Source organism: Chenopodium album, chromosome 10 (genome assembly GCF_948465745.1).
Source record: "Chenopodium album chromosome 10, dcCheAlbu1.1, whole genome shotgun sequence".
Lineage (NCBI taxonomy): Eukaryota > Viridiplantae > Streptophyta > Magnoliopsida > Caryophyllales > Amaranthaceae > Chenopodium > Chenopodium album.
This window is the reverse complement of record NC_137843.1, coordinates 12,472,314-12,485,422: the sequence shown is the minus strand read 5'-3', so window position 1 is coordinate 12,485,422 and position 13,109 is coordinate 12,472,314. Positions and strand designations below refer to the sequence as shown.

Here is a 13,109-nt window from a genome sequence, read left to right as displayed (position 1 = left end):
GATTGTTCGTTCAAAGGAGGATATTGGCATGGTTGAGGAAATAAAAATTAGTGATAAGAGTAATATACTACCTCCGATTTTTTTTTTTTAGTTGTAATTTTGGAATATTTTATATCTCACAAATAATACCCCAAAGTTGCAACTAAAAAAAATAGGAGGTAGTATGATCATAGAAATAAGAAATAAAATTGTTTATCCTTTCGTCTTTGTACTTTTTTAGTAATACTTGATTGATAATAGACTACACTCCGTAATTACAAGTAGAAAGAAGAAAAAACAAGAGTGAGATTTGTATTATTCGGATCAATGGATGTTTAGTAACCAACAAAATTAACTAAGGCCCTAACTCTTCACCTAAAAAAAAATAATATTAAGTAAAAATAATTTCAGTTCAGTAAAAATAAGTTCAGTTCAGTAAAATTATTTTCAGTTCAATAAAAATAATTTCAGTTCAGTAAAAATAAGTTCAGTTTAGTAAAATTCAGTTTTCTTAAAGAAGAATTATAATAGAAAATCCGTAAAAAAATAATTTCACTTCAGCAAAAATAATTTCATTTCAGTAAAATTAATTTAAGTTCAGTATAAATAATTTAAGTTTAGCAAATATAATTTTATTTCAGTAAAAATAATTTCAATTCAGTAAAAATAAGGTGAATAGAACGGGGCCTAAGAGTATAAATTAAATTACCATTGATTAATGAATGTATGTAATAATTGGTTATTTAATCTTTTAAATCAACTTTATCCAAAAATAAAAGTCCAAAACCATACACATATAGTATTTCTTGGATATATATGAGGTTAAATTAATTAATTTTTTTTTTTTTAAAAAAAAAGCTTATTTAAAAACTCGTTATTTTAGGTTAAGACAATATATACTTGTAAGAGCATAGATAATAAGGTTTAAGATGTTCCCTCTAGGTTTTCCTTGGGAGGGTTTGTTCTAGTTCTCTACTAGGTTTTCCTTTTTCTAAAGGTTTTTTTGGCTCTTTCTCTTAGATTCTTCTCTGACAATGGAATCCAATCATTTGGATGTTATCGAAATTCCACAAACACCAATAGTACAAAGTAGTGATAATTCTAATAAAGAAACCGTCAAGGTTTCAGAGCTTTCTAAAGACAACGTAAATGCGATCTCGAAGGATGATGCGGTTGAATGGATAGAGGATGCAGAGGGAGATGAAGAGGCTAGGGTGGAACTAGGGCTAGTAGGAAAAGTGTGGACGAACCGAAACGTGAACGTGAATCCTTTCATCTCAACCATGAAGAATGTATGGCAACCAAAGCACGTTTTAGAGGTTAGTAATATTGGAAAAAATACTTTTGTGTTTCAATTCTTCCATTGGAGGGATAAATTAAATGTAGTTGAAGGACAACCATGGCACTTCGATCGTCATGCGCTAATCCTTGGTGATATAGAAGATAATGTGAGGCCAATGGATGTTAAATTATGTGAACTGCCAATGTGGGTTAGGGTGTACAATTTGCCCTTTAAAGGCAGATTAAATATTGCTAACGTTGAAGCTATAGGCAATAAAATTGGTAGGTTTGTCAAAGTCGATTCCTCAGGCTCCATGGGAATTGATAAATCTGTCCGTATGAGAATTTTTATTAATGCAAACAAACCTCTGCTTCAAAAGGTGAAAGTGAAAATGCGGGGGGGTGTGGAAGAATTTTTCGATGTTAAGTATGAAAAACCGCCTCTATTTTTCTATTTTTGTGGCAAATTAGGACATGGAGTTAAAGACTGTGAGTTGTGTAGTGATGATGACAACCCAAACCTTCCCTTTGGGGGATGGTTAAAAGCCTCGCCATTGAAAAGCTCCAAGGGGGATGAGGACAATACTGGGATGAAAAAAGAAGTTTCTTGAATTGTGTTAGGACCCTTTTCACGACTAAGCCAAAGAAAAAAGAGAAAGAAGTGATTGAAAGTCACCTGACAGGGGAGATGCAGCAGCTGAAGGTTAGGGAGAGTGTGAAAACTCCAGAAACAAGCAGCTTGTCTACTGAGAACATCAATAAGTCTGACTTTGAAGCTTTGAATAACAATGGAGATGGAAACCAACCTCTCAAGGGCCATGACTCCCTGGATACTGATCCGGATATTACTTTGAGTACTTCAAATGCTGATGTTGCAAGTTTGGCCACCAACAGAGATGTTCCTCGCCCAAGAAAACTCATCCGAGTAAAGAAGAAAAATGATAAAAGAGAATTTAGCCCCCAAAACCCGAAGCTGAGTGGAGTGGTAAGGAAATCCAGAGAAGAAGTAGCAGGGAGTGTAATGGGTGAATTTGGAGATGTGAACTTGAAAAAATGAAGTTGGGTGACACTCATGGAGATGACTATGATTCGATTATGGCTGATGATGTGGCGGGCCCCACGCAAAGGGCTCTTAATGACCAATGAAGCACACCCTCTCATGGAATTGCCGGGGACTGGGAAATGCCCGGAAGGTCAATGCATTGCGACGTATTGTTATCACTGAAAATCCTAGCTTGATTTTTTTGCAAGAAACTAAACTTAGTGTGTATGAGATGGAGAAAATAAAAAATAAACTGAGATGTAATGGCATGTTAGCTGTAGGGTGTGTGGGTGAGGGAAGGAAAAGGGGAGGTGGTCTTGCTTTGCTTTGGCGAGATGATTGGGAAGTAGAGGTACAATCTTACTCTTCTAATCATATTGATGTGAGAGTTAAAAGTGATGGGATGGATAAGTGGCGTTTTACAGGGGTTTATGGGTTCCCTGAGCAGGAGAATAAATATAAAACTGGTAGTTTGCTGAAAAATCTGTTTGTTGGGGATGGAACACCGTGGCTTGTTGGTGGAGATTTCAATTTGCTGCTCTGGTCTGCTGAGAAAAAAGGGGGGGGGTTGATTTCGACTTCAATGAAGCTGCAATTCTGTGTGACACCTTAGACTCGTGCAAGCTTGGTGACCTTGGATATGTGGGATATCAATATACATGGTCGAATAACAGAGAAGGTAAGGAAAATATCCAAGAAAGGCTTGACAGATATGTGGCTAATGATGAGTGGCGTGATCTGTTCCCGGGTAGCTTTGTTACTCACTTAGAAAGGAGGAAATCGGATCACTTACCCATTATTTTATGTATCAAAGATCGTATCCAAGCTCCAAAAAAGAAGAAAAGAGTGAAAATTTTCCGTTTCGAGGAAATGTGGCTACGAGAGGACTCATGTGGTGATATTATCCGCCAAGCTTGGGAAGGAGGGGGTGACATTTCTCTTAATATTACTCGTACGGCTGCAAACTTGGGTGGGTGGAGTAAAGCTTACTTTGGGAATTTTGCAAAGGAGATGGGTGAGTGCAAGGCTACCATGGCTTCTTTGATGGAAAAGGGCCCTACCCCGGAAATAATTACTCAAATGAAAGCAATCGATGAGAGAATGGATGAGCTAGAAGAGAGGGAGGAGGTGTACTGGAAACAACGGAGTAGACAAGAGTGGCTCAAAAGTGGAGATAAAAATTCTGGTTTTTTTCATACAAAAGCAAAGCAAAGACGCAAAAGGAACCAAATTGACAAAATTCGAGATGAAGTAGGGAACACTTATTATGATGAAGATCATGTGGCAGAAATTTTTGTCAAGCATTTTGAGGACCTTTTTGGCGCATCTCTTCAAGTTGAGCCGGAAACTGTTGTGGACAAGGTTAGTCCTTGTATTTCGAACTCCATGGCAGCCATGTTAGGAGCACCTTTTACTGGCGAAGAGGTGTACAATGCTCTGAAACAAATGCACCCCACAAAAGCTCCCGGACCTGACGGTATGTGTGCTCTTTTTTATCAAAAATTCTGGAGCATTGTTGGTGGTGATGTGATTGATAAAGTTCTTGATTTTCTGAATAATGGGGGTGATATTGGTTCTATTAATCATACTTACATTGTTTTAATTCCCAAGAAAAAAGAGTGTGAGTCTCCTGTTGATTATAGACCAATTAGCTTGTGTAATGTCTTATATAAAATTGTTGCGAAAGTCCTTGCTAATAGATTGAAGATTGTTCTCCCTGATATTATTCATGAATCTCAGAGTGGTTTTGTTCCTGGTAGACTTATTACTGATAATATCCTTGTGGCTTATGAATGCTTTCATTATCTGAGAAAAAAGAAGAAAGGGAAAGTGGGTCATCTCGGGCTCAAACTTGACATGAGTAAGGCGTATGATAGGGTTGAATGGTGTTTTTTGGAGAGGATGATGAGGAAATTGGGGTTCCCGAATTCTCTTGTGACTTCTATTATGAAATGTGTTGAGAGTGCTTCTTTCAAAATTCTTGTGAACGGGAAACCTTCAAGGGGTTTTCTACCTTCTAGAGGACTTCGACAAGGTGATCCTTTATCCCCTTTCCTTTTTATCATTTGTGCGGAAGGCCTCTCCACCCTCCTTAGAGATGCCGAAAGCAAGAAGCTCATTTATGGGGTAAAGATTGGGAAAAGAGTTGAGCCGATTTCACACTTATTTTTTGCGGATGATAGCCTTTTATTTGTTCGGGCTAATGAAGAAGAAGTTGAAAATGTTCTTGATATTCTTGCCACTTATGAAGCTGCTTCCGGCCAAAAATTGAATATGGAGAAGTCCGAAGTGTCCTTTAGCTGAAATATCAAACCAGAAAAGAAACATTTGCTTCAATCGAAGTTATCCTTTAAGGCCGTTGACGGACATGACAAATATCTTGGGCTACCAACTTATCTTGGTAGTTCTAAAAAACGGATTTTCTCAACTATTCAAGACCGGGTTTGGAAAAAGCTAAAAGGGTGGAAGGAGGGTTTTCTTTCTCAAGCGGGGAGGGAGATTCTTATCAAGTCTATTGCTCAGGCCATTCCAACTTATGCAATGCAAGTTTTCTGTATCCCCTCAAGCATTCTCAATGAAATTGAAAAAATGTGTCGAAATTTCTTCTGGGGCCAAAAGAAAGAGGAACGCAAAACAGCTCGGGTGGCATGGGATAAAATGATTTTTTCGAAGGCAGAAGGTGGTATGGGTATGCGTGACTTGCACATCTTCAACAAGGCCATGCTTGCTAAACAAGTTTGGCGTTTGCTCTCCAACTCGAGTTCTTTGATGACAAAGACCCTTAAGCAAAAATACTTCCCTAACTCCGATATTATGAGTGCGAAAGTTCCGGCCAATGCTAGTTACACTTGGAGATCTCTTATGACTGCAAGAGATTTGGTTGCAAAAGGGGCTAGGAAGCTTATTGGCACAGGATCAAATATTGATATTTGGCAGGACCCTTGGGTGCCTTCGCTGCCAAATTTCAGGCCTCTGGGTAGGCAGCAGATTAATGATGATGCTCCTAAGTTGGTGAGTGATTTGATAAATGAAGGTGAGTGGAATTTGAATGTCCTCCAGTCTCAATTTTTGGAGTGGGAAGTCAATGAAGTCCTTAATATTCCTATTCCTCGCTTTGGGGAAAATGATTTTTGGACTTGGCACTTTACAAAATCTGGTGATTTCTCTGTCCGTAGTGCTTATCATGCTGCTCTTGGAGCCATGAATGAGAATTCTGCTTCCTCCTCCTCTCTTACTCGTGTAGCTATCTGGTCTTCTTTGTGGGCTGCTAGATTACCACCAAAAATCAAGCATTTTGGGTGGAGAGCTCTTCGAAATGCTCTGCCTGTTAGGAGCAATCTGAAAAAAAAGAGGTATTTGTGCTGATGATGTTTGCCCTATGTGTGGAGATGTCCCTGAGACGATTGAACATGCCCTCTTTTTCTGCAATGCTGTGAAGGCCTTATGGTACCTCTCCCCCCTCAGATTAGATGTGCAGGATGGTCAATTCCGTTCTGTTTTGGATTGGTGTATTGTGAAAGGAAATCTGATCAAGGAGCATGCTTGGTGGGACAATTTCTGGAGTTTTTTGTGGGGAATTTGGTTGAGGAGAAATGCTTGGACTTTCAACAGCAAAGATGTCCACATTGCTGATGTGATTAGAAAGGCAGTAGGGATCATTGGTGAGTATGATAAGGCTAATGCTATTAGCCCTTATGATATTAGCTCTAGGCCTGAGGTTCCTAAGAGGTGGATTCCCCCCCCCCCCCCACATGGTGTCTATAAACTGAATACAGACGCTGCTATTTTTGACAGTGTGGATATTGGTGTGGGTGGCATTGCTCGTGACAGTGTTGGGGATATTATGCTTGCTGTTTGTAACAGGAAAAGGGGCTGCCCTGGTGTTGATTCTGCGGAGGCTATTGCGGCGAGGGATTGTTTGGGAATTGCCTTAGAAGCTGGTCTTAATCAGATTATATTGGAGTCTGATTGCTTGAAGCTGGTGCAGCACTTAAGAGGCAGAAAACAGGAAGCTTCGTTCTTTGGCAGAATTGTTGCAGACATCTTGAAGCTTGCTGAAGCCTGTTCTTCCTTCACTGCTGTTCACATTGGAAGACAAAGAAACGAAGCAGCTCATAATTTAGCCTCTATTAGTAAAAATTATAATGAATTGCGTGTGTGGATTGAGGATGCCCCCTGTGTTGTAAACTCTATTGCTGCTCGTGATGCTGCTTTAGTTTAATAATATGTGTTTGTTTCTCGTCAAAAAAAAAATAAGGTTTAAGATAATAATATATTCCATAAAGGCAGTAAGGGCACAAAGAATTTAAAGAGTGAGATCTATTTTGTCATACAATAATGTGACATACTGACATTAATTGTCTATTTAATTTGATTTGATATTTTTGTGATTAATGTCGTATAAATATTAATTACAAAGTAAAACTTTAAAATATAATATTCAAATGGAGAAACTTCTACCTTAAATTCCACGTGCACCGGCCTTATTGAAAAATGAATATGCAAATACTACATTAAACAGTAATCTTATACTTCTTTCATGCTTTGACAAGCTAATCAATAATTAACATAAGAATTACCAAATAAATAATCAAATGATTGACAGGCTAACCATTATCAAGCTAGCAACTGGCATATATATTTTCATATCAAGGTAAACACTTCAACTACGCAATTCAATGTACGAAAATAATATAAAAACGCGTTCAAATGATATAAAACTTAGGCCTAAACTAAAACTAACTACTTTTACAAAATTCCAAACCAAAAAAAAAAATGACGACCATATTTCCTTTAATTCTATACTTAACCTCATTAATCAACATAGTTCTAGCAGGAGATTACATCCCTAAGGATCATATCCTTGTAAATTGTGGTACTTTCGACCGGAAAACAACCGATTCAGACGGCCGAATATGGAGCTCCGACAAGGGTTCTAAGTATTTGGTATCATCCAAAGGCACCTTTAGAGCTAGTGCTAAGACTCAAGCACCCGATGTTGGTAGGGTACCTTACTTGTCCGCTAGGGTGATGTACTCCAATGCTACGTACAACTTCCCCGTTTCGCCCGGTCGTGTTTTTCTCCGGCTTTACTTCTACCCCAACGTGTATTCCCGGTCGAATGCGGCCAATGCCGTGTTCTCCGTCACGGTTGGATCGTACGCCTTGCTTAGGAACTTTAATGTGTATAAAGCTACACAAAAGCTTGACGTTCATTATTTGGTCAAAGAGTATTATATCAATGTTGATAGTGGAACTTTGACCGTGACATTTTCGCCCTCGTATAATGCGTTTGCTTTTGCGAATGGTATTGAGGTTGTGTCTATGCCTAGCCTCTATGATAATGAAGATGGAGACAACATCATCGGCGTAAGTAGCCCTTTTCAGATTGAAAATTCTACTACTCTTGAGAGTTTGTATCGGCTTAATGTGGGTGGAAACTACATTCCGCCCACCAAAGATGAGCTTTCCAGGTGAGTTAAGTTAGATTTTTAAGTATTACTTTAATTTTTTTTTATTAATTATTAGAAACTGTACTCTCAGAATTTTTATTTCAAATAAACTACGTATTTTTTTGGGTAAATATTTCCAAAAAAAAAAAAAAAAAAAAAGAAAGAAAAAAAAAGGATATACATTACCGATCACAGTAATCAAGAGTTAAAGGATGCTATTTTTTGTCTCATTAGTTTTAAATTTAATAACATACATATAAACAAAATTAATATGTGTTGATGAGCATATAAAATTTAAAACAGATCTAACTTGATAATTATTTTTTTGGTAGGTCCATGGTACGATGACTCGCCTTATCGATCCAGCTACATGTTAGGTGTTGCTGAAATTGCCGATCCAAGCTTAAGCATAACATATCGAAAGTCCTTGCCCTCCTACACCGCGCCCGTGGATGTCTACACCACGGCAAGGTATATGACACCGGACAGCTTCCGCAACCTCGAATTCAACCTAACATGGTTGCTCCCCATTGATACTAGGTTTGCTTACTTGGTGAGGCTACATTTTTGTCAAATTCTCTCAAACATTGACAAAGTCAACCAAATGGTGTTCAACATCTACATTAATCAAATAATCACATTTTCAGCCGTTGATGTTATTGCGTTGACAAATAGCAATGGAGCTCCTTATATTATGGATTTTGTGGTGATTATGCCCATTACTAAAGATCCTAAACAAGATTTGCGGGTTGAATTGAACCCGAATACCCATTATAAACCCCAATATTATAATGCATTTTTAAATGGGTTGGAGATTTTTAAGATCAATAATACTGATGGTAGTCTAACAATTTAGATCCAATAATTACATGTATATTTAATGATGCCGTTATTTTAGCTTCAACCATTATCATGCACGTCTAATTGTTATTACTCCGTGATTAGTGGATTTCTTCTCTAATTGTACTATACTTTTTTTTGTACTATACTTAATGATATTGTGGCATATGATATGAGACAATTTTCATAAAACTAGTGATTCTTACACACGTGATGCACGCAGATGGCTAGTCTTTGAAGGAGAATTATTATTGATAGTCTTTATGCCTTATGCATATTTGTATGGTATTTTATTATATCTATTTGTAAAAAATAGTGAGTCTAAAAATGCTTTAAATATTGAAATTAACACAAATATTTAATCAATTTTGGTGATTTAAGAGACAATTTTAAGGCTTTTGAATTCAATGGGGGTAAATAGGTAAAAGAAATTTTTTAGGGATATAAGAGTCCATGCACTATTCATAAGAGTTTTCTCAAACTTTTTATAAGGTAGGGATATTGCTATTAAGTCTTATTACACGATAAGAAATTTAGTTTGACTAGAATACATAATGCATATTTTAAAAATAAAAAAAAAATAAAAAATAAAAAGAAAAGCGTACTGTAATGCATTTTTGAACATTTCGTATAAGTTAGACAGTTAGGACTTAGAGATATAGTTAAAATAATGAAGAGATTATCATTATCATGGTCATCATTATTCATAGGGTATGTATTACTTACGACAAAAAAAAAAAAAAAAAAAAAAAAAAAAAAAAAAAAAACTTGTACAGACTTGGTTTGCAATTTTATAATTTTTCCTCTGGGATGTCTTCTATGTATAATAACCAACATAATCATATGAAATATAGTTTAATTCGTTTTGAAGAATACATTATTAATATTTGAATTTTATAATTATCATCATCATGGTCATAATTATTGATAGAAAAATATTACAAATATTTGGGGAAAAAAAAAATTGTAGACCTAGTTTGCAATTATATAATTCTCCCTTCGTTTCATAATGATCTCCTTATTTAGAATCTTTAGACTATTTAAAATGACACAAAATCTTCTAAATTTCTCTTTATATATAAGAACCTACATAGAGTTTGTTCTTTTCCACTTGAACCTAAAATTATCTAAACTGAACTTATTTGGTCTAAACTTAACTAACCTTATTAAACTTATTAGACCTCACTACAACAAATTGACCTTAAGCTACGAGTAAAATCGTAGCACAAGTTTTAAATTTCTGTGGCTATGTACATAACTTAGCCAAGGAAAATTCAAAAATTTCTCCTGTGGCATAGGAGGCCATGGCTAGAAATTTGCCACGGAAAATTGGATGTCATGGATATAAATTTATGTCACAGGGCCTAAGTATCACCCCAAAATAAATTTCATGATTCCTTGACCTTATAGTTTTCTTTGAACTTTATTAAAAAATAAAAATCACCCCCATTAGCTTAAAGAGGGCTTTGCTCATTTGATAGTTACAAGGATTTTTTTGTGTAAAGCTATCTTATATAAAAAGCTTATAATTGTTTTCGAAAGGAGGTGGAGGGAAGTCTCAAAAATTCATACTCTACGATTTTGGGTGTCATCATATGTGATTTATTTGAATTATAGGGGATGAATTTATCAGCTTTTTTAATTTTGGAATTCTGTTTAACTATTCGAAATTTTGTGAAAAATTACCGTATAAAAAAATTGTTGTAAGAAACTACCTTATAAAAACTAAATATTGTAAGTTGCTACTATGTGCTTAATTTAACAATGAAAGAGAAGGAGAAATAGGGGTTATAAGGGGGCTATGGAGAAATTGGGTGGGAAAAGGAGAAAAAAAATGATTGAAAATGGGTCATTAAACATCCCTTATTAATGCAATAATCCGGCAAAAGGTAGTTTCTTACAACATTAAGTGTTTTATAAGGTAATTTCTTACAAATTCTAATGCTTATAAGATAGTTTCTTACAATATTTTTTAAATAAGGTAGTCTTTAACAAAAACTGAATCGGTTATTCACAAAAAATCCTAGTTACAATTTACAAAAGACATGATATATTCCATAAATGGGAATCTATAATAACTATACTAAAACAAAGGGCGCCTAGATGAATAAATGACACGTGTCACTTTGTTATTAATTTCTGACAATATATTTTTATTTTTTACCTTAAATATTATAATAGTTTTTTTTAAAAACAATTATTATATTATATTATATTCCATATATTATATTATGATGAATTTATGAGTTGCTATTTGGCTTCAAAATATAATTACTCCCAGTTAAAGAGTACTTCGTATTGCATAATTTACTTAAATTTATACTCTTCTTTAAAATTAGTTAGATCTAAATAGCATTGTAATTAATGGTTATGTTTTTATAATCTACTGTATCTCATACGAGGGACATATGTAAAATAAATATTTATTTCAAAGAAATTTTTTATGTCGTGCATCACACGAGGCTTATCTAGTAATTATACTAAAACAAAGGGCACCTATATGAATAAATGACACATGTCACTTTGTTATTTAATATTTTTCCGCCTATTTACAAACTCCTAAATAAAGAAATTTTATAATATCTTTTAATTATTATTGCAAATATATTTGACATCATTTATTTCATTTTATTGTTGATTTATATATTAGCATAATATCTTTCATATTGTTTGACTCATTTTGGTAGATATGATTATATTTTATATAAAAAAGATACTTTCGTATGTGGTAAGTTTCTTGTGATTCTAACCTTTCTTACAAAATGCAATATCCGATTATAGTACGGGGAGTAGTATAGGATTTTTTGTTCACACAATATCTACATTTTACTATTAATGCTACAATCTAAATAAGTTCAGTAAAAATAATTTCAATTAAGTAAAAATAATTTCAATTCAGCAAAAATAAGGTGAAATGAACGGTGCCTTACATATACTAACTGACCATATATTTAGAATAAATCATACATATATATTTGGACTAATGTATTCTCCATATATACTTTGAAAATTCTAGAATTACTATGAGTATTATTATGAAAGATCATGCATATGAAATTGTATAATATTACATTTTTATGTATTAATGTTTAACTATTCATATTTAGGGTCAAACATTAACAAGTCTGCTAATTTTGACTTTGTTCAATATTATGAAATGGAGGCAATATCAAATACCTAAAAATATATGCACATTACTCACTCACACACAAGCAAATCAAATATATTAAATGTACAATACTACTGTGGTTTTTTTTCCTACTCACTCATGGAGTACATCGTTGTATTTATGGGGTCAAACTAAAAAAAAAAGGCCATAGTTTGCTATTATATACAAATAAAAATTTCATGTACGAGCTTAATTACTATAATTATTTTAATGTATACTCAATATTATTAAAATATCAAATTCACATCATTTACATATATTCATATAGACGTTGGAGCCCTCATCACAAACGTAAGTGAATATAACAAAAAGGTTCAAAGATACTACAAAACAAATACTAAGAATTTTACCCAATTACTAGCTGATTCATAATTTTAAGTAGGGATGACAATTGGGCGGTGCAGGTGGGGGTACCCCCTCCCCCATATCCGTGTCTGCCAAAATTTTTCATACCTTCGACCTACCTGTCACCCGCGATGGTAAAATTTTAACACCCACACCTACCTAAATAGGAAACCCACACCCGAGCCACCACCCATACATGTGGATATCCACTACCCGGCCACCGGTCATTCACTAACCTAATAACATTTGTTTGATAATTATAAAATATGTCATTATTTATGCTATTTAAATTATAGTAAATACATGATTATAGATAATATGTAATGTAAGTAATAAGTAGTCAAATTATTTAAAAGTAGTCCTTCATCATTACAAATACAAAATGAATTACATAAAAAAGTAGTGATAGTAATAATTAAGTTGACAGGTAATTAGGCGAGTAGGTGGGTAGCTAATAGTTATATATACCTACACCCTAGTGCATGTAGTACTACCTAGTACCTACACCCCCATTACTCACTTTCCCACTAAAACACAAAAGAAAACGGGTATAGTAACATCCTAAGCTACCCAAAAAATAAAATTAGAAATATTTTCTCTCTCCTCAAACCATATTACTCTTTTAATTTTCTCTCTCTATTTTCTCTCTCATCAAAACCTCCAAAAACATTCAAAAAAAGCTCAAAATTCTCTACAAAAATCAAGCACAATTGTCCAATATAAGAGATGAAATCGCACAATTATAAGAAATTTCTCCAAAAGAGCGACATAAAATCGAATTATAAGTTGATTTATTCACTTTTCGGAAGAAAAAAGTACAAATCCTAAGTTTTTTCTGTTATTTATTTCTTTATTTTTTGTTTTTTTTTTTGTTGCGGTTAAATTTTTTATCTGCATTTGGTTTACTCTTCTTTGATGATTTGTGATGAATTTGATGAAATTTATTATAAACTAGGTGCTTTTATGATTTAGATTTTTTGAGGTTATATGATTGATTTTA

General features: G+C 34.3%; 2 protein-coding genes across 2 annotated transcripts; both read left to right on the top strand.

Moving 5' to 3' along the window:
* The first annotated feature begins 2,402 nt into the window (after nt 1-2,402).
* On the top strand, nt 2,403-5,668 carry LOC145564830 (uncharacterized). Its single transcript, XM_081625016.1, has 3 exons — nt 2,403-2,820; nt 2,916-4,591; nt 4,658-5,668. The coding sequence occupies exons 1-3, from the start codon at nt 2,403-2,405 to the stop codon at nt 5,666-5,668; spliced, it is 3,105 nt and encodes a 1,034-aa protein (XP_081481142.1).
* Nucleotides 5,669-5,681: 13 nt separating this feature from the next.
* LOC145564829 (uncharacterized) lies at nt 5,682-6,524 on the top strand. The gene has a single exon (XM_081625015.1). It carries the CDS (start codon nt 5,682-5,684, stop codon nt 6,522-6,524), a length of 843 nt encoding a protein of 280 aa, XP_081481141.1.
* The last annotated feature ends 6,585 nt before the right edge of the window (nt 6,525-13,109 follow it).